The 20025-nt window shown below is 38.4% G+C and overlaps 1 protein-coding gene across 1 annotated transcript in view; it reads right to left on the reverse strand.

The window, feature by feature from the left end:
- The window catches only part of Sycp2l (synaptonemal complex protein 2 like), an 81062-nt gene that overhangs the window by 59029 nt on the left and 2008 nt on the right, over positions 1 to 20025 (reverse strand). Inside the window, exons 3-11 of the mRNA XM_074084836.1 lie at positions 19393 to 19527; positions 19191 to 19310; positions 16322 to 16426; positions 15540 to 15564; positions 12837 to 12922; positions 12638 to 12726; positions 3394 to 3428; positions 2427 to 2569; positions 229 to 281 (exon numbers count right to left, since the gene is read on the reverse strand). Coding sequence (XP_073940937.1) covers positions 229 to 281; positions 2427 to 2569; positions 3394 to 3428; positions 12638 to 12726; positions 12837 to 12922; positions 15540 to 15564; positions 16322 to 16426; positions 19191 to 19310; positions 19393 to 19527 — 791 coding nt within the window. The remainder of the gene's footprint in view (positions 1 to 228; positions 282 to 2426; positions 2570 to 3393; positions 3429 to 12637; positions 12727 to 12836; positions 12923 to 15539; positions 15565 to 16321; positions 16427 to 19190; positions 19311 to 19392; positions 19528 to 20025) is intronic.

Consider the following 20025-nt stretch of genomic DNA (forward strand, 5'->3'; position numbering starts at 1 on the left):
TTTCCCAAGAAAATAAATAAGCTACAGAGATCATCTTTAAACAACTGATCAAGCCACAAGGCAGAAAGGATCTGATCTTCCTAGGTTTCTAATCAAAAAGTCACTTAGTTGTACTCGGTGGAAGATGGATCCTATATGAAACAGATGCTGGACATTATTTAAAAATCTTAGACGTTTTCAAAAAACGGACATAACTAGCCAATAAAAATAAGGAGAGAAACACCTTACCTTCTTTGGTCACCAAGTCTGTTGTTTAGGTGATTGAGAAACTGTCGAATATCCTTCAAAGTAAACAATGCAAACTTTTTACTAAAAAAAATTTATATTATTTAATACTACTCTCACTAGCATGTAGAAGCTAGTGTTTCCTTCTAAATGTCCAGAATCCCAAAACATAGCAAGACTTCCCAAGGATTCATTACTTACATACACAATACTTTGTGAGCTGGGTATAATTCTAGCACTTGGGAGGCTGAGGTAGGATTGAGAGTTAAGAGACCAGCCTGGCCTATCTAGCAAGACCCTGCCTGAAAAAATAAAATAAAGAGGAGATGAAAATATAACTTTGTGTAACAAAAAGAAGGCTCCAGGCACATGTCTCTGGAAGGAATCACTCCTGACACTCCCAAACACCTGCCTAGGAAAAAAAAACGCATCAACTGTGGGGTTTATTTGGGTGTATTTTTCACAGCTGATTTTCCTTTTTGGAAGTTGTCCATACCCTCCTTCGTGGGTTCTCTCTCCTGGCACATGTTCTAAGAACAAAAACTATATTCACAGTTCTCCTAACCAACAGCCTTCAGGATAATGATTTGTCACCCTATCATCCTAAAGGTAAAGAGACACTGGTCCCATTTTTTGTGTCTGGGAGGATAAGCTCCTATGGCCAAATGCTTCTCGCACTCTATGTTCAGTTAAACAGACAACGGTATTTAAATCCTTAATCTAAAAGCAATTCTACTAAGAAGCTGATGGCTTTGGGGAGAAATGACTTTGAAAACCAGATAATTAGTGTCTCTCATTTTCATCAAGTTTCCTCAGAGGAGGAAGTGACACTGAGAAGAAAGGAAACTAGCATCTGAGCACCACAGCATCCCAGGCACTCTCTGTTTCTCATAGTGAATTCTCATAACTTCGAGGTGGGGTTTATTCCCATCTTGGCAATGAAACACTCAGGCTACCTTGCCCAAAGGAATACATAAGTTGGGGAGGCAGAGCTCAAACCCAAGTTAGAGAAAGCCCCAACATTCATGATCTTCCCATTCAGACTATACTGAATCCAGGTAAAAACTCTTGCTGTGTGTACCACAGTAGCTCAGAGTCTGAGATAAATCATGTAAAGATTCAGAGTTCGCAAAGTCTGAATCATGTAATAATCCTGATTACATAGTTTTGATGATAAAGGTTTTATTAACACGAACACTGTTATTATAAATCTTACCTTTTCCTGAGAGTCTAACCGTTAGTTAAAGAACTTTTCAAAAGAAAGGGGGGAAAATGCATTAGCTATTTTAGGAGGGAGGTAGCTACCCAACAAAGCCAGAAGCTATTTTTGTGCCACTTGAGGACACAATTAGGGTAAGCATAGAAGGCAGGACATATACTGAAAAATCACCATTTCTCCAAATTGTAGACATTGGATGGGTCACAACACACCACCCCATAATATTCTTCATCACTAGTGACTAGAATCACTAGAGCATGCCATGCCAATATCAGCCACCTGCCATGGCCACAGCTAATCTCTGCAAGGCTCTAATGCTTCTTTTCTTCTCCAGTGTTCTCCCTACTCTTCAAGGGTCACTGAAAATTACTACCCCTCCCATACACCGTCTTTGACTGGATTCACTAAGTTCACACAGTTCTCCAGCCTCACTTACCTCTAAGGAAGTCCTATCTGTATTCTCCTTCTTGGCCCCCAAATAGTCTATTCATGTTGCCTTCAAATTGTTTCACAGACAGGGGAAACAGGCAGTTTAAGAATGACAATTTAAGCTTGGCATACTGGCTCACACCTGTAATCCCAGCTACTCAGAAGGTAGAGATCAGGAGGATCACAGTTCAAGGCCAGTCTTTGCAAAAAGTTCAGGCAACTGCATCTCAACCAATAAAAGCTGGGTATAGTGGTACCCATCTGTCATCCCAGATACAAGGGAGGTATAGGTAAGAGGACTGTGGTCCAGGCCAGCCCAGGCATAATATGTGAGACCCTATTGGAAAAATAACTACAGCAGAAAGGGTTGGGGGCATGGTTCAAGTGGTAGAGTGCTTGCCTGGCAAGCACAAGGTCCCAAGTTCAAACGTTAGTATTACTAAAAATCACATTTAAAAAAATGAAATCTCCCCTAATCATACCCAGAGAAAGCACTGAGAGGGTGCTGAGCAAATATTGACCAAACAGAAATATTTGTGACCAGGCATCTCACCGTCTCAAATTCACGGCCCTTAATTTCTTTGAAAGCATCAGCAAGGATCTCATCGTCAAACCACTGATAGACAAGATCATCCCTTGACATTCTGGTCGTCATTCTACACAAAGCCTCAGAAAGAGCAACCTGCTGGTCATAATCTGGAGATTAAAAATATGGCAGACATAGACAAGCAACAGAGAAGTCTGAGTCCTGAAGTTAGCACCTTCTCTAAGAAATTCAGTTTTTAAGACTAGGATTGTGTCTTACAACAGTGTGCCTGGAGTTGTTACAACAATTTCATTATATTTAAAATTAAATATCCATTATATTTAATTATTTCTTTTTAATTAGGGGAAACAGGCCAGCATACAAACTTTTCAAAATATGTATTTCTGGTTTTTAACATTTTAGTATATTAATCAAATAAAACAGCCTTAAAATATTTCTACCACAAAAATAAAATCTCAAGATAAATTGTGACATTTCACAGCAAATAGACCACAATGACATCTTAAGATGTTCAATTCATGAATAATTTTAAGGGTAAAAAGGGGTCGGTAAATATGTCCAGTAGAATGCTACATATGCAATGGTTTTGAAATGTACAAAACAATTATGCATGTTACTTATGAATACAGAGAGAAAAAGATTTAGGAATGAAAAACCAAATGTGAGTCAAAGAGAGGGAAACAGAATTGAGGACATAGACACGGGACCTTGTGACTTAAGAAATTTTATCCTTTTAAAGTTTATTCTTTTGCAAATGTGGCAAAATATTATAATTTGACAGAACTGGTTGGCAAGTAATGAGTACCTACTGATTACTGTTTATGGCTTTCAGCACACTAAAAAAATCTCAAAATAAATTTAAAATGAAATCTTAGTTCCTATCTTCAGTTTGATAATTCATTCCCCAAGATCCTCATAAAACCTGATACCCAACATAATATTTTAAGTATTTAAAACTCTAAATGAGTCTTACCACCCACAGTCAAGATCGTCCTTCCAAAGTCTTTCCTGAAACATTTAGATAAATTACATTTTACTGTCATTAAGAGGTCAAGCTTTATAAGTCTGCATTGAATTTTAAACCAAAAACATATATTCTTGAAATTATTTCAAGCACAGCATCAGAATTTCCACAATGTCCATAATACCTTTTTTATGAGAAAAATCTTTAAATTTACATTTTAATGATCTGTGTATATTTTTAAAAGTTAGAGCTACTCCACATTTTAAGGTTCATTTCCCCTTTCACAAAGTGAATTTAGCTTGATAATGACTGAGCATTCACCTCATGCTGCAATTCTGAGTTTTATAATCAGTCATCTCACCAGCCTGTGTGTGGGGAGGGGTGTCCACTTACATAGCATGGTACCTGATGGAAATGAGACAGTCAGTCCTGTGTCTCTCCCTGAGCTGTTTGATCTGATCTTTAAAAGCAATCAATTTAACTTAGAGATGCAATAGGATTAAGCTGTCACATTATAAATCCCCTAGAATTTGCCATATCATACATTCATTTTAGAATTTCAACTAAATGCTAACATAAGTGTGATGTTGATCTTTTTTCTTAATGTCTGAAAACATTTGTGTGTGTGTGTGTGTGTGTGTGTGTGTGTGTGTGTGATCCCAGGCCTTATACAGGCTAAGCAAGTGCTCTGTCTCTGGGTAAATGACCAGCCATTGATTTTTTAACAGGATCTTACTATGTAGCTCAGGTGGCCTTGAACTCTCACCATCTTCCTGCTTCAGGCTCCAGTGCTAGGATTATAGGCATGCACCACCACACCTGGCAAAATTTCCCATTTTAAAGAATAAACTTACACAGGTTCTACCTGGAAGCTGGGGGTGGGGATAGGGGAGGGAGAGGTGTCCCAAATAATGTATACACATAAGTAAATGTAAAAATGTGAAAAAGAGGTGAGATCCCAAGATGGCGGCTAGAGGGAGGAAGCAGAAAGCATGCTTCCTAAAGTAAAACTTAGAGAGATGCTGGAGATACACCTTACAGGAAAAACCACCAAGAAGAGGCAAAACTTTGACGCCTGCACACCCCCAGCCCACGAATAGCATCCCCTCTCCACATTAAATGGAGAAACCAGGAGGGCTCCCGTGCCACCAGATGCCAGCACCCAGATGGCTTGGGAAGACTCAGACCACAAGGTGAGCTAAGCGGCACACGGTACTCCCACAGACAACCTTGGGCCAGATCAGCATAGCCCCCTGGACAGACCGACCCCCACCCAGGGAAAAAAGAAAAAAAACTGATTAATAAGCAATAGCAACAAAAAAGACATGTAGCAAAGAGGGTGGGGCGCCCTGAGTGCCAAAGAGGGGTGGAGGGGCAAACCTTCACGTAACTGTAAATAAACAAGCCGGCCAGAGAAGGCAGGAGTGGCAGCACATGCCCAGCAACCAGAAGCGGGAAAGCTTGTAAAAGCAGGGGTGGGAGGAAAACTCCACAGGAGAAGGAGGAAGGCCCACTTACCACGTGAGCTGTAAATAAACACGGAGGCCTGAGAAAGCGGGTGCAGTGTTACCTCCCCCAGTGTGCTTGGAAAGGGGAAAACTTGTAGCAGTGGCTCACACATAGGAGAACTCTGAGTAAACAAAGCCTGAGGGGCCAGGTGACTGTTAAGCTCACCCCTGAGATCTGCATAAATAATGCCTCCAGCAACAGCAGGCTAACAGCAGCCAGCAGGCAAGCCACAGCCACAGATACCATTCACAGAACTGTCTCCAGACTCTTTTTTTTCTCTTTCCCTACCTTTGATGAGAAAACAACCAAACTACACCTACATGCTGAAAAACTTACTGAAACTCTATTGCATTTGAACTTGGGACATTTTGTGGGGTTTTTTTTTGTTTTGTGCAGTTTTGTTTTATTTTATTTTTCCCCTTTGATGAGACAACTACAGAACAACATCTGAGGCACCATCTCCAGGATTGGAGGCTGAGGGAAAAACACCAAAATTATTAAGACTGAAACTTTATTGCATTTGCACCAGATTTTTTTTTTATATATATTTTTTCATTTATTTTTTATTTTTATTTTATTTTTTATTTTCAATCCTGTCTCTCTAATGCCTTCTCAGCTTACAGTTCATTAGTACACTGTCTCTTCCTGTTTATATCTTTGAAATTTTTTTGTTTCTTTGTTTTGTTTTTCTCTACTTGTTTGTTTATTTTTCCCTTTTCCTTTAACTTCTTTGCTTTCCATCCCCTCTCACCCTTCCATTCTAAATATCACTAGTGCTATTATTACAAGCCAGAAAATACTTAATTGCACACAGTACAAGGACAATAACACCACCAAGGGCAATGACGGGAAGACAGAAAAAAACAGGGAAACCAGTTTCCCCAGAGCAAAAAATTAGTACAGAAACCAGAGGGAAATGAAGAAAACAGATATTCAGACCCAGACTCCAACAAAATGAAGATAAACTATGCCAAAGAACCCAATGAAGCCCACAAGAATAATCCAAAAGAAGAAATACTACAGGTAATCAATGCGAATTTTATAGAGATGATACTGGATATGGTCAACCAAAATGTATAGGAGACACCCAAGAAATTCCAAGACTACAAGAATAGAGAATTTGAAAAAGTAAAAGAAGAAATAAAGGAAACCATAGAAGCACTGTATAAACACCAAATGAAACAAAGAACACAATTAATAAAGAGATAAATGAACTCAGGATGAAAACAGACAACATTAAAGAGGAAACCACCCAGGATATGGAAAACCTCAGAAAAAAAAAACGAAACAGAACTGCAAAGCAAAACGGAAGGCCAATCCAGCAGAATAAAATGAACAGAAGACAGAATCTCAGAACTCAAAGATGAAATGGTAATTAAAGGAAAAACCAAAGAACTATTAGTTAAACAACTCAAGATCTGTGAAAAGAAAATGCAGTAACTCACCAACTCCACCAAAAGACCTAACCTGAGAATCATGGGCATTGAAGTAGGAGAAGAGGTGCAAGCAAAGGGAATGCGTAATATATTCAACAAAATAATAACAGAAAATTTCCCATCTCTAGAGAAAGCTATTCCCATACAGATGCAAGAGACCTCCAGAATGCCAAACAGACCAGATCAAAATAGAACTACCCCACGACATATCATCATTAAAACAACAAGTTCAGAAACTAGGGAAAGAATATTGAAGGCTGTAAGAGAGAAAAAACAAATAACATACAAAGGTTAACCCATCAAAATCACAGCAGACTTCTCTGCTGTGAAACATTAAAAGCAAGAAGAACTTGGGGAGAGATCTTCTGGGCACTGAATGAAAATAACTACAACCCCAGGATACTCTACCCAGCAAAACTATCATTCAAAATGGAGCAGTAAATCTTCCATGTTAAGCAAAAACTAAAACAATATGTGACCACAAAGCTACCACTACAAAAGATTCTTCAAGAGATTCTGCACACAGAAAGTGAAACCCAACATAACCATGAAAGGACAGGCAGCACCAAACTACAGGAAAAAAAAAAGCAAGAAAGTAGAGAGTAACCTCAACTTAGGTACACACAATCAAACCTTCAAACAACTAAGACAAGTAAATGACAGGAATCACCACATAACTATCAGTACTAACGCTTAATGTTAACGGACTTAATTCACCCATCAAAAGGCACCGCTTGACGAAATGGATTAAAAAGGAAGATCCAACAATTTGTTGCTTACAGGAGACCCATCTCACCAACAGAAATAAGCATAGGCTTAGGATAAAAGGCTGGAAGAAGATTTACCAAGACAATGGCCCCTGAAAACAGGCAGGAGTAGCAATACTTATCTCTGACAAAGTAGACTTCAAACCTACATTGATCAAATGAGATAAAGAAGGACATTCCATACTAATAAAAGGGGAAATAGACCAAAAGGAAATAATTATCAACCTATATGCACCCAATGTCAATGCACCCAATTTCATCAAACATACCCTGAAAGACCTAAAAGCATATATTAATTCCAACACAGTGGTCGTGGGAGATTTTAACACCACACTATCATCAATAGATAAGTCATCCAAACAAAAAAATCAGTAAGGAAATCAAGATCTAAAATATACAATAGATCAAATGGACCTACTTGACGTCTACAGAACATTTTATCCAACTTCTACACAACATACATTCTTCTCAGCGCCTATGGAACCTTCTCCAAAATAGATCATATCTTAGGGCACAAAGCAAGTCTCAGCAAATATAAGAAAATAGATATTATACTGTGCATACTATCTGATCACAATGCAGTAAAAGTAGAACACAACAACAAAAGTAAAGACAAAAAACATGCAAAAAACTGGAAACTGAATAACTCATTATTTAATGAACAATGGGTCATCAATGAAATAAAAGAGGAAATTAAAAAGTTCATGGAAGTCAATGAAAATGAAAACACAACCTACCGGAACCTATGGGACACAGCTAAAGCAGTCCTGAGAGGAAAGTTTATAGCCATGAGTGCATATATTAAAAAGACTGAAAGATCCCAAATCAATGACCTAATAATTCATCTCAAACCCCTAGAACAAGAACAAGCGAATCCTAAAATAGAAGAGAAATAATAAAAATAAGAGCTGAAATCAATGAAATAGAAACCAAAAAAACCATACAAGCAACTAATGAAACAAAAAGTTGGTTCTTTGAAAAAATAAACAAGATCGAAAGACTGGCAAACCTGACTAAAATGAGGAGAGAAAAAACCCAAATTAGTAGAATCAGGAATGCAAAAGGGAAGATAACAACAAACACCATGGAAGTCCAGGAAATCATCAGAGACTACTTTGAGAACCTATATTCAAATAAATTTGAAAATCTTAAAGAAATAGACAGATTTCTAGATACATATGATCGTCCAAAACTGAACCAAGAGGCTATTAATCACCTGAATAGATCTATAACACAAAATGAAATTGAAGCACCAATCAAGAGTCTCCCCAGAAAGAAAAGTCCAGGACCTGATGGATTCTCTGCTGAATTCTATCAGACCTTTAAAGAACTGATAACAACCCTCCTTAAACTGTTCTACGAAATAGAAAGGGAAGGAAAACTGCCAAACACCTTTTATGAAGCCAGTATTACAATTATCCCAAAACCAGGCAAAGACACCTCCAAAAAGGAGAACTACAAGCCAATCTCCTTAATGAACATTGATGCAAAAATTCTTAACAAAATAATGGCAAACCAAATTCAACAACACATCAAAAAGATTATTCACCATGACCAAGTAGGCTTCATCCCAGGAAAGCAGGGGTGGTTCAACATATGAAAATCAATAAACGTAATAAACCACATTAACAGAAGCAAAGACAAAAACCACTTGATCATCTCAATAGATGCAGAAAAAGCCTTTGATAAGATCCAACATCATTTCATGATAAAAGCTCTAAGAAAACTAGGAATAGAAGGAAAGTACCTCAACATTATAAAAGCTATATATGATAAACCTACAGCCAGCATTATACTTAATGGAGAAAAACTAAAACCATTCCCTCTAAAATCAGGAACCAGACAAGGATGCCCACTATCTCCACTCCTATTCAACATAGTACTGGAATTCCTAGCCAGAGCAATTAGGCAAGAAGAAGGAATAAAAGGAATACAAATAGGTAAAGAAACTGTCAAAATATCCCTATTTGCAGACGACATGATCCTATACCTTAAAGACCCAAAAAACTCTACTCAGAAGCTTCTAGACATCATCAATAGCTATAGCAAGGTAGCAGGATATAAAATCAACATAGAAAAATCATTAGCATTTCTATACACTAACAATGAGCAAACGGAAAAAGAATGTATGAAAACAATTCCATTTACGATAGCCTCAAAAAAACTCAAATACCTAGGTGTAAACCTAACAAAAGATGTGAAAGACCTCTACAAGGAAAACTATACACTTCTGAAGAAAGAGATTGAGGAAGACTATAGAAAGTGGAGAGATCTCCCATGCTCATGGATTGGTAGAATCAACATAGTAAAAATGTCTATGCTCCCAAAAGTAATCTACATGTTTAATGCAACTCCCATCAAAATTCCAATGACATTCATTAAAGAGATTGAAAAATCTACCGTAAAATTTATATGGAAACACAAGAGGCTACGAATAGCCAAGGCAATACTCAGTCAAAAGAACAATGCAGGAGGTATCACAATACCTGACTTCAAACTATATTACAAAGTACTAACAACAAAAATAGCATGATACTGGCACAAAAACAAACATGAAGACCAGTGGAACAGAATAGAGGACCCAGATATGAAGTCACACAACTATAATCAACTTGTCTTTGACAAAGGAGCTAAAAATATACGATGGAGAAATAGCAGCCTCTTCAACAAAAACTGCTGGGAAAACTGGTTAGCAGTCTGCAAAAAACTGAAACTAGATCCATGTATATCACCCTATACCAAGATTAACTCAAAATGGATCAAGGATCTTAAAATCAGACCACAAACTCTAAAGTTGATACAGGAAAGAGTAGGAAATACTCTGGAGTTAGTAAGTATAGGTAAGAACTTTCTCAACGAAACCCCAGCAGCACAGCAACTAAGAGATAACATAGATAAATGGGACCTCATAAAATTAAAAAGCTTCTGTTCATCAAAAGAAATGGTCTCTAAACTGAAGAGAACACCCACAGAGTGGGAGAAAATATTTGCCAGCTATACATCAGACAAAGGACTGATAACCAGAATATATAGGGAACGTAAAAACTAAATTCTCCCAAAACTAATGAACCAATAAAGAAATGGGCAAGTGAACTAAACAGAACTTTCTCCAAAGAAGAAATTCAAATGGCCAAAAAACACAGGAAAAAATGCTCACCATCTCTAGCAATAAAGGAAATGTAAATTAAAACCACACTAAGATTCCACCTCACCCCTGTTAGAATAGCCATTATCAGCAACACCACCACCAACAGGTGTTGGCGAGGATGCAGGGAAAAAGGAACTCTCTTACACTGTTGCTGAGAATGTAAACTAGTACAACCACTCTGGAAAAAAATTTGGAGGCTACTTAAAAAGCTAGACATTGATCTACCATTTGATCCAGCTATACCACTGTTGGGGATATACCCAAAAGACTGTGACACAGGTTACTCCAGAGGCACCTGCACATCCATGTTTATTGCAGCACTTTTCACAATAGCCAAGTTATGGAAACAGCCAAGATGCCCCTCTACCGACGAATAGATTAAGATAATGTGGTATCTATACACAATGGAATTTTATGCAGCCATGAAGAAGAACAAAATGTTATCATTCGCTGGTAAATGGATGGAATTGGAGAACATCATTCTGAGTGAGGTTAGCCTGGCCCAAAAGACCAAAAATCGTATGTTCTCCCTCATATGCAGACATTAAATCAAGGGCAAACACAACAAGGGGATTGGACTTTGAGCACATGATAAAAGCGAGAGCACACAAGGAGGGGTGAGGATAGGTAAGACACCTAAAAAATTAGCTAGCATTTGTTGCCCTTAATGCAGAGAAACTAAAGCAGGTACCTTAAAAGCAACTGAGGCCAATAGGAAAAAGGGGACCAGGAACTAGAGAAAAGGTGAGATCAAAAAGAATTAACCTAGAAGGTAACACACATGCACAGGAAATTAATGTGAGTCAACTCCCTGTATAGCTATCCTTATCTCAACCAGCAAAAACCCTTGTTCCTTCCTATTATTGCTTATACTCTCTCTACAACAAAATTAGAAATAAGGGCAAAATAGTTTCTGCTGGGTATTGAGGGGGTGGGGAGGAGAGGGACGGGGCGGAGTGGGTGATAAGGGAGGGGGTGGGGGCAGGGGGGAGAAATGACCCAAGCCTTGTATGCACATATGAATAAAAAAAGAAAAAAAAAAGAATAGAATGAGGTTCAGTTTCATTTTATGATTGCAGATTTTACATCTAGAACATTCTGAATTTTCTAGAAACCAGGTATGAGGACCACAAGATTCATTTAAAAACTTAGGAGGAAACATCAGCCCAGCTGTTCTCCAAATCTAAATGCACTCCTGAGAGTGATTGTATTAATATATCCAATAGTTTTAGAAATAATTCAGTGGATAAACTGCATCTCACAAAGACAATGGACAACCTTGATGGCCATGAGTTCCATGCTCACCAATCACCTCTTTTAGGCTCTGCCACCCTGGGTTATGGCTGCATGATGCCTGGATGGGGTCCTCCATTTGGCTATATATACATATTACATATATATATATATATATGTGTGTGTGTGTGTGTGTGTGTATGTGTATGTATATATATTTTTTTATGTTTACTTATGTGTATACATATCAGTCACATATTCAAGTTCAAATTTCAACACAGGGTGATCATTTTGTTCTGTTCTTGAACATAATTACAACTTTATCTTCAAGTTTCACATCCCAAAAGTATATAACTGTAACTGGGTCACCAACTCCCCCACGAAAGAAAGTTCACTTGAAAAGGATGAATATACTGGAAATATTATGTACTCACGTGTGAAAATGACAAAATGAGACCTATTGAAATTATCCCAGGAATGGGGGTGTGGGGTAAAGGAGAATGATGGCAGGGAGATGAATTCAACTATGATATATTGTAAGAACTTTTGTACAGGTCATAATGTACCCCCAGAACAACAATAATATGATCATTTTTAAAAAAAGAAAAGCAGTACAAATTTCATGTCTGACTGGTTTAGCTAACAGTTGGTAACCTTGTAGCTGTTCCTCCCTACCAGGGGATGTGCTTGCTATGGGCTTAAAGGAATTGCCTGATTTAACCGTTACAGTAACTCTACCAAGCAAGTAGTACTTCATCCTAGTGAAACAAACTGAGGTATGATGAGGTTAAGGCTGGGCACCTGGCAGCCACTGCAGGTAGAACGACCAGGATTTGAAGCCAAGCAGTTTGGCTTTAGCTTCTGTCCTCCTGACTTTCTTCCGTGGTTCACAGCCTCAATAAAAATAATCTTATCACCTGAGGATGTGTTTTGTTTCACCAATTTGGTGCAAAAGACAAGAGGGGGGAGGGGAAACACAGTATTGCTACAAAAAAGAACAGCCTTGTCAGGCTTTCACTGTCGAGCACAGTGACTGATACTTAGCAGGTGCACAAAGCATTTACTGAAGGAAGTAAGCAGGTCAATACAGAACAAAGAGTAGTCCAATCAGGAAAGATTTTGCCCTTACAACATCACAGAATTGGTACAAGTTCACTTACATAACACAGCATGCGCCTTCTGACAAAGGTAGCTTTTTTCTCTCTTCCAGAGGTGTAGTACTCAAAATGCAGTTCAAAGTTCTCAGTGCCTTTTGGATGTTGGAGGAGCCATTCATGGGGAGAAACAAAACAGAGACCTGTGCACAAGCATCTTTAAGGTTTTGGGAACAACTGTTACCTGGTGTTATTTGCAACTCACCTGCTGTTGAATCAAGTGATTTATAGTCTTTTCTGTCACCAGGAATCCTAAGCTAAGTAAGAAGGAATCCAACATTTGAGTTTTCCCTGAAAGCATAATTTTCAGAGTCAAGTGCATGCCATCAAGAATGAGTAAATGAGGGGGGTGAATTTAAATATGATATGCCTGATATATACTAAGAACTTTTGCAAATGCTACAATGTAACCTCCACCCAGCACAATTAAAAAAATAAAAAATTAAAAGAATAGGTACAGCAGAAAGAGGCACAAAGCAAAAACCTGGGAGCTGTAAACAATTCAAGAATAGAAAGTCTAAACAAGTGATACACTACAGCCTGCTCAGAATTACAGAACCCTCCTCCCGCCAGGCCACACCAGACTTGTATGACAAGGATGTCCACTAAGGAAAGTAGCAGCAGCAGCAGCGCAAAGTGTGACTGACTACTCATTGGGACAGCACACCAGGCACATGTGGAACAAAGATACTTCTCTAGCCAGACAGAGCAATGTGCAGCATGCAGTTCCTGCAGTTTCCTGCTATTTCTATACACTTCAGACATATGTGTGCAGTTTAGAAAAACAAGAATTTGATAAGGTCCATAACAGAGAAACAGAAATTTTTAAGTAAAATGTTGGTCTTTATTAATGTAATCACAGAAACATCAATGGCTATTTACATGTCAATATACAGAAAAAAATATGGAATACTACTTTATGCTTATTTATGATTTCATTTTTGTACTCACATTAAGTGACAGTCCTAGTGTATACTGCAAAATCTCATAGCAAGCTAACTTTGGTTCAGATCTTTCTTTTTAATGCAAATTATTTATCACAAACTATAATACTTTTTAACCCCAAATTATAAAATTAATTGTAGGACCCCCAACCAGGAAGTACAAATATAAAGAGGCTCTTCTTCAATGCAAACCAGTCATATCAATAGGGATGGATAATCTCTGGGAACCAGAAATTAGGTTAAAATTGTACCCACCAGTTTAAAACCTAAAAGATTCTAACGAGGCCCCACTGGACAATGCAAAACTGAAGGTGCTTATGCATCTTGTTAACTAGCAAACACTAGGTGCCATGTTTTTATTTTAAGTGTATTAAGAGAAACTAACAGCAGGTGGCCCTATGAAAGAGGGAAAAGGAACTTGGTTAGTCAATAGGTAGCAGAAAAGTAACTTCTGAAAAATATTTACTTCAGAAAACTTAAAAACTTAGGAAAGTGGAGCTAGGCAGAGCACCTGCCTAGCAAGCACAAGGTCCTGAATTCAAACACCAGTACCAATAAAACAAAACAAAACCAAGAAACCCACCACTTAGGAAGTATCTGATCCAGTGTCTCAAAACTCAAAAAGAGCATGAATTATATGAAATAAGAAATTAGGTTTGCAAGAAATAGATGAAACAAGAAATACATAAATAAAAATCAAAGCCCTTCTAGATATTTCAATCTGAGGGAATTCAATGCAGGGTATGAGTTACAAAGATGAAGAAAAGCTGGGAAGGCAAACTGGGAAACACGGAGACAGCCCAGGAATTAACATCAGCAGAAAGTCACTCTCTCACATTCCCTAAAGCTGGAGACTCACAAGAAAGCTGTATTAACAGATCCAGGGATCATATGCACTGTTATGGTTTGGATATAAAATGTCCCCCAAAGGCTCATGTATTGAAAGCTTGGTCCTCAGCTGGTGGCACTATAGAGAGGTAACTGGGTCATGAGGGTGCTGACCTCACCAATGCATAAATTCATTGATGTATTCATGGACTTTTAGAGAGAGCCTAGTTAGAGGAAACAGGTCACAGGGATCATGGCTTTGAAGGGCTTCTCTTGTCCCTCCCAGTCCTTGGCTATCTCTGATCCCTGGCTGACATAAAGTGAGCAGCCTCCCCTGCCACCATACCACCATAGTATTCTACCTCACTCAGGCCCAAAGCAACAGAATGGCTGGCCTTGGACTAAAACCACAAAACAAAGCAAACTTTTTCCTTTAAGTCGATTTCTTTCAGGTATTTTGTCACAGCTATAAAGAGCTGACAAACACAGTCACCACCAAACACAAGCTACAAGCACAAATGGGCCAGAGGCGCTGGGAATGCGCAGATACTTGGGGAGATGGTATCCCTGCAGAAAAAGCGAGAGAACTGTCCTACTTACTCCCTCTTACCGCCAATATTCCTCCAGGGTTTTAATTGACCAAACCCAGGAAGTTGTCAGGTGGCAAGAACACCTATGAAAAATCGTACTCTGTAATACCAAGCAGAAAAAGAGAGAGAGAAAGGAGGAATGGACTGAAAAGCAAAGCAAACTACTACCCCACACCCCCACAGCGTTTCAAGGAGAAAAGATATGATCACAGAACTGAAGTCTACAGCTGAAACAATGAGAGTAGAATGAAAGCAATGACTTCCAAGAAAAACCTGAGAAATTCTATCAAAAGGCAGGGGAAAAAATGAGTAAGATGTGAACCAGAAGGTACCAACCACCATCACCAACCCCCACTGCTGGCTGCCATCCATGGAAGCCAACTTGAAAGCAGAATATCACAATATGACCATTATAACAGGGTCAACAGATCCAAATACAAAACTTAAGGCATTTCCTCTTACATATCATTTAAGCATTCCTTTTATTTACCAAACTATTTTTCTGTGAAAAACTAGTAGCTGATTACAACCTACCACTCAACTTACCTTTACTGCTGTTCCTGCAAGTAATCTAATAAAAAGAGAAAGTACAGTTCATATTACTTTAAAATAGCAATACTTATCATCACTTTACTGCATGAGTGCTAGTGTTCCCTAATGGATAGGGATAACTTCAAACACAGAAGACAATCTTAGAGAAACCCCACTGGAATCTGAATTACTTTATTAAAATGAGCATGTACCCACAATCATGTATTACTTAATACACTTATATGTATAAAAATAAATGGCCTTTCAATTTTCTACACCATTTTACTTATATATTTATATACATGGTTATCTATGCACACACATATATGTATAATACCCATTACTACTTCATATGAGATTCTATCATAAAATATAGGAATCTTTTTTCCTTTGGTGTTACTAGGTCTTCAACTCAGGGCCTCACACTTGCTAGGCAGGTGATCTACTACTTGAAACATTCCACAAGCCCTTTTTTGTATTATTTTTCAGATAAGAGTCTCATTTTATTAAGCCCAGGCTAACCTGGACCCTGGGTCTATTTGTGTTTTCTGGAATAGCTGGGATGACAGACACATGTCACTGTGCCCAGACTTTGAGATGTGTTTTCATAAACTTTTTGCCTGGGCTGGCCTAAAACTGTGATCCTCCTGATCTCCACCTCTTAGGGAGCTAGGATTACAGGCTTGAGCCACTGTGCCTGGTCTAATATAGGAATCTTTTAATAAAATTCATATCTCCTAAAAAGGAAGTCTTATAAATCACTTGAAGATTTCTGCCTATTATCGCCCCATCCTTACCAGTGCAGTGTCAAAGAAGTCCTCTGTGACATCAGTCAGCGATGTGTCTGAAGCGAAGCTTTCAATGGTCAGAAATCCTGTTATTCTTTCAAACCAGGAGACCATGTGCACAAGAGAAGAGATGCTGATGGAACCTCATGCAACTGAGTAACTACTGCTTACTCAGCAAGATTTCATAGATCATTTTCTCACTGGAGCAAAATCATCCTGAAGACCTTTCCACCACCCCCCACCATAATATTTCAAGTAAGCCTGGTTCGAAGATCTCCCATCTACAATATTTCAGAATGGCTTCAGAATGGAGCCAAATCACAGTACTCAGATTTATTTATTTTTTGGTGAGTCTGAGATATGAACTCAGATTTATATAATTTATAAGAAGTATAATTCTCAGAATTATAAATTCTACAGAATTATAGGTTCTCAAATACTAGGAAGAATGGAAGACGTGGCCAAGATGGACTCCAGAAGCCACATAGAGAGGCTAGAGATGAAAGCTTGAGAAATGAATCTCCCCAACACAGGGGGACATCTGTGGATCTGAGAAGCCATAGAAACCAAATTATCAAAAGAGATGAACCCTGGGGAAAGTACTCCAAAAGTATTCTAGAGAGTGAGACCCACTCTGAAAAAAACAAAATAAAAATGGAAAGGTTAGAGTTGTAGCTCAAGAGGTAGAGCACTTGTCTAGCTAGCATGAGGCCCTGGGTTCTGTTTCCAATAACCCCCAAAAAAACCAAAAATCCTGCATGCATAATTAAAAATCATCAGCTAGACATGAAGTTAGTAACATGAGTTTTTGATGAACCAGTCTTCAGGAGCAGGGCCCTTCTAAACTTGGCACATTGGAGCCGAGAAGCCAGGCACCCAGCTGAAGAACATAAGCAAATGATTGAGTCTCTTCGTTGGCTTACATTGGAAAAATCTGGGCAGCTATGAAACCTTGATGCCTGGGACCCAATGTAGATCAGGAAGTTAAGATTCCCTAGTGAAGCCCAGGTAGTGCTTGCGAAAAGCTCCCCAGGTGATGGTAACATACAGCAGTTTCAGAACTATCATTTTGTTCCCAGTAATTTTTCTTTGATCTCAAATCACAAATACTTCCATTAGATTAAATCCTCCCTCTCCCAACAGCTGGAGGGAAGAAATGTCCCTCTTACACTGGAACCCAGACCTGAGGCTACACTTTCTCCCTCCCTATAGTCATGCTCAAATTTCTACATTTTTACATACACGTTAGTCACCGTTCCATGCATCCCCACCCCCAAAAATCCCATTTTCTTTTCAATCTCCCCCAACATATTAAGTATAGATAGAGAGAAGTGGAGCAAATATATTAGTTCATCAATACTTGGGACTAGGAAGTATTCACCATTTATGTGCCCTGATCACACATCAGCTAACAGACACCCATCTGTCCCCACAGCTGCGTTACTACCAGAAGCCAGTGATGATTTAGAATTATGGTATAGGGAAAGTTGCTCAACACTCCTGGATCATAGGGTACAGGGCTAAATACATCCTTTCCATAGGAAATTCTTCTTCCATGGGGTAGAATTGCAGGTTGAGCCTGCAAACAATTGGCTTTACAAATACATAATTTAGTGTCCATTCTCCATTATAACATTGATCTGTTCTCTGTGACCAAACACTACATGAAATATGCGTTTCAGAAGGCACTTAATTGTAGTTATAAAATTCCCATCACCAACTAGAACATGGATGGAATATGGAAATTCCTATTTGATTTCAAAATCTAATGAGAATTTGATAAGACACTTTTTTAAACCTTGGGAGGGCATTGTTAACCTAAATAGGAAAATAACGTTGGGACATATTCCAACTTATAGCACCCCTCAAATCTGCTTGGTTTCCAAAGCACCCTTAGGACATCCTTCCTCCATTTCCCTAGGGTTGTATCTCTTCTTCCCTGTCATTATCTGCATGAGTTAGTGCCTCAGGAAGCTACAAGTTAAATGTGAAATTAAGATCTTTAAGGTTGTCTACAAACCCTTTAGAAGTCCTGAAGAGGGGTTCTGGGAAATCTAATTTACTCTCTCTACCCTGAAGGGGCAGTCCTAGAATTAAGGGCAATTTTATTTGAAAAGGGCAGAGATGGACCTTGGTCCACTGGTCTTAACTTTAGGGACTAGCGCCCAAGGGGTAAAACAAGACTTTATCACCAAACGATCCTTCCATTAGCAAAAGCAGTCCCTCACATGGGAAGAGAAGAGATGTAGGAAGAGATCTGGCAAACTCTGCTTCGCTTGTTGATGCAATTAATAAAGGTGCTCAAAATAGTACCTTTTAGATCATTTTAAAAAGCAGTGGATTTTTATAATGAAAGTGACTTTGAATAAAGATATTTTCTATTGTCTTTTCAGTTTTATCCAGAGTTTAGAAAGTGGGAAGACTGGGGTATTACAAGGGCAAAGAAAAGTTTTTGATGACTTTTCTAGATCTAATCTTATTAACAAGTCTATTAAAATCGTCTACTCCCTACTCAGCTCCTCTTCCCAAATTCATTGAAATAATTAAAAGCACACCATTACTGCATAGACTTGTCAAATGGAATTGTTCTGATTCAGTCCTCTGCTGTTCCAAAGTACTGCACCAGCAAAAACATAGGAAACATATTGAATTTAAGACTGGACAGAAACAACAAGAATGAATACAAATTTCTTTTCAAATTTGATTTCAAAGAACAGAAAATAGCAAACTTAACTAGCCAACCAAATCCACACTAGTTTGTTTTATCTCCTGCCCCCTCTCCCCAACTTCTGGGCAAGTGCTCTCCCACTGAGCTTCAGCCCCAACCCCTCACACAGGTTTCTAAGTTATCCAGTCATTTAAAAAGTATGACACTTATCTTGGAGATCAGTCCCTGCTGAATTAGCAAGGGCTCATCTTCTTTGATGTCATCTTTGATGAATTTCTGAATGCATTTCAGCAACAGTGAAACTTGCTGAAATTCATTTTTGTCCAGTTCCTAGGTATTAGACCACATGAAATTAAATCTTACACATAGTTACACATTGGTATTTAGTCCCCAAACAAACCAACTAACTTGCCTTATTTATTGCTCTGTCAAGATCATGTAATAGAAGATGGTTATATTTTTGAGGAAACTGGTTCTCTTTCTGAAGATATTCTTCCATTTTCTGAAATCCTTCACCATGGAACACATCAGTAATAAGTGATTGAAGCTGGAAAGGTGATGGTTCATGAGTTACTTTTTCTCCCAAGAACATTTGTTTTATAGGAATGTCTCTAATGTCATCATCAATAATAGCTCAGTGTGAAATAATACACAATGGAGATACTGGTCAACAATAACCTAAGAAATGAGCAAAGTTTCCATTGGACTCAGGGGTTCTCAGAAGATGGCTCCTGGATCACCTGCAGATTTTCATCACCTGGGGACTTGTTAGCAGAGGCTCCCAAAAGCCTGAGAACCACCAAACTTAAGGAAATTTGCCCTTTAATAATAGGCATCAGTACATGAAGACGATTGGTAATGTTGCAAATTCTCAAACAAACAAACAAAAATATTTGGGCCATTAAGGGACAGAAATGATAACAGGAGGAAGAAAAATACAATTAATAGTTATGTACCATAGAGGTGGATGAATACATAAATTGGCCATGATGAACGAAAAAACTAATCTCTGCTGCTTGAACATAAGTCAGTCACATGACTAGAC

Source organism: Castor canadensis, chromosome 8 (assembly GCF_047511655.1).
Source record: "Castor canadensis chromosome 8, mCasCan1.hap1v2, whole genome shotgun sequence".
Classification (NCBI taxonomy): domain Eukaryota; kingdom Metazoa; phylum Chordata; class Mammalia; order Rodentia; family Castoridae; genus Castor; species Castor canadensis.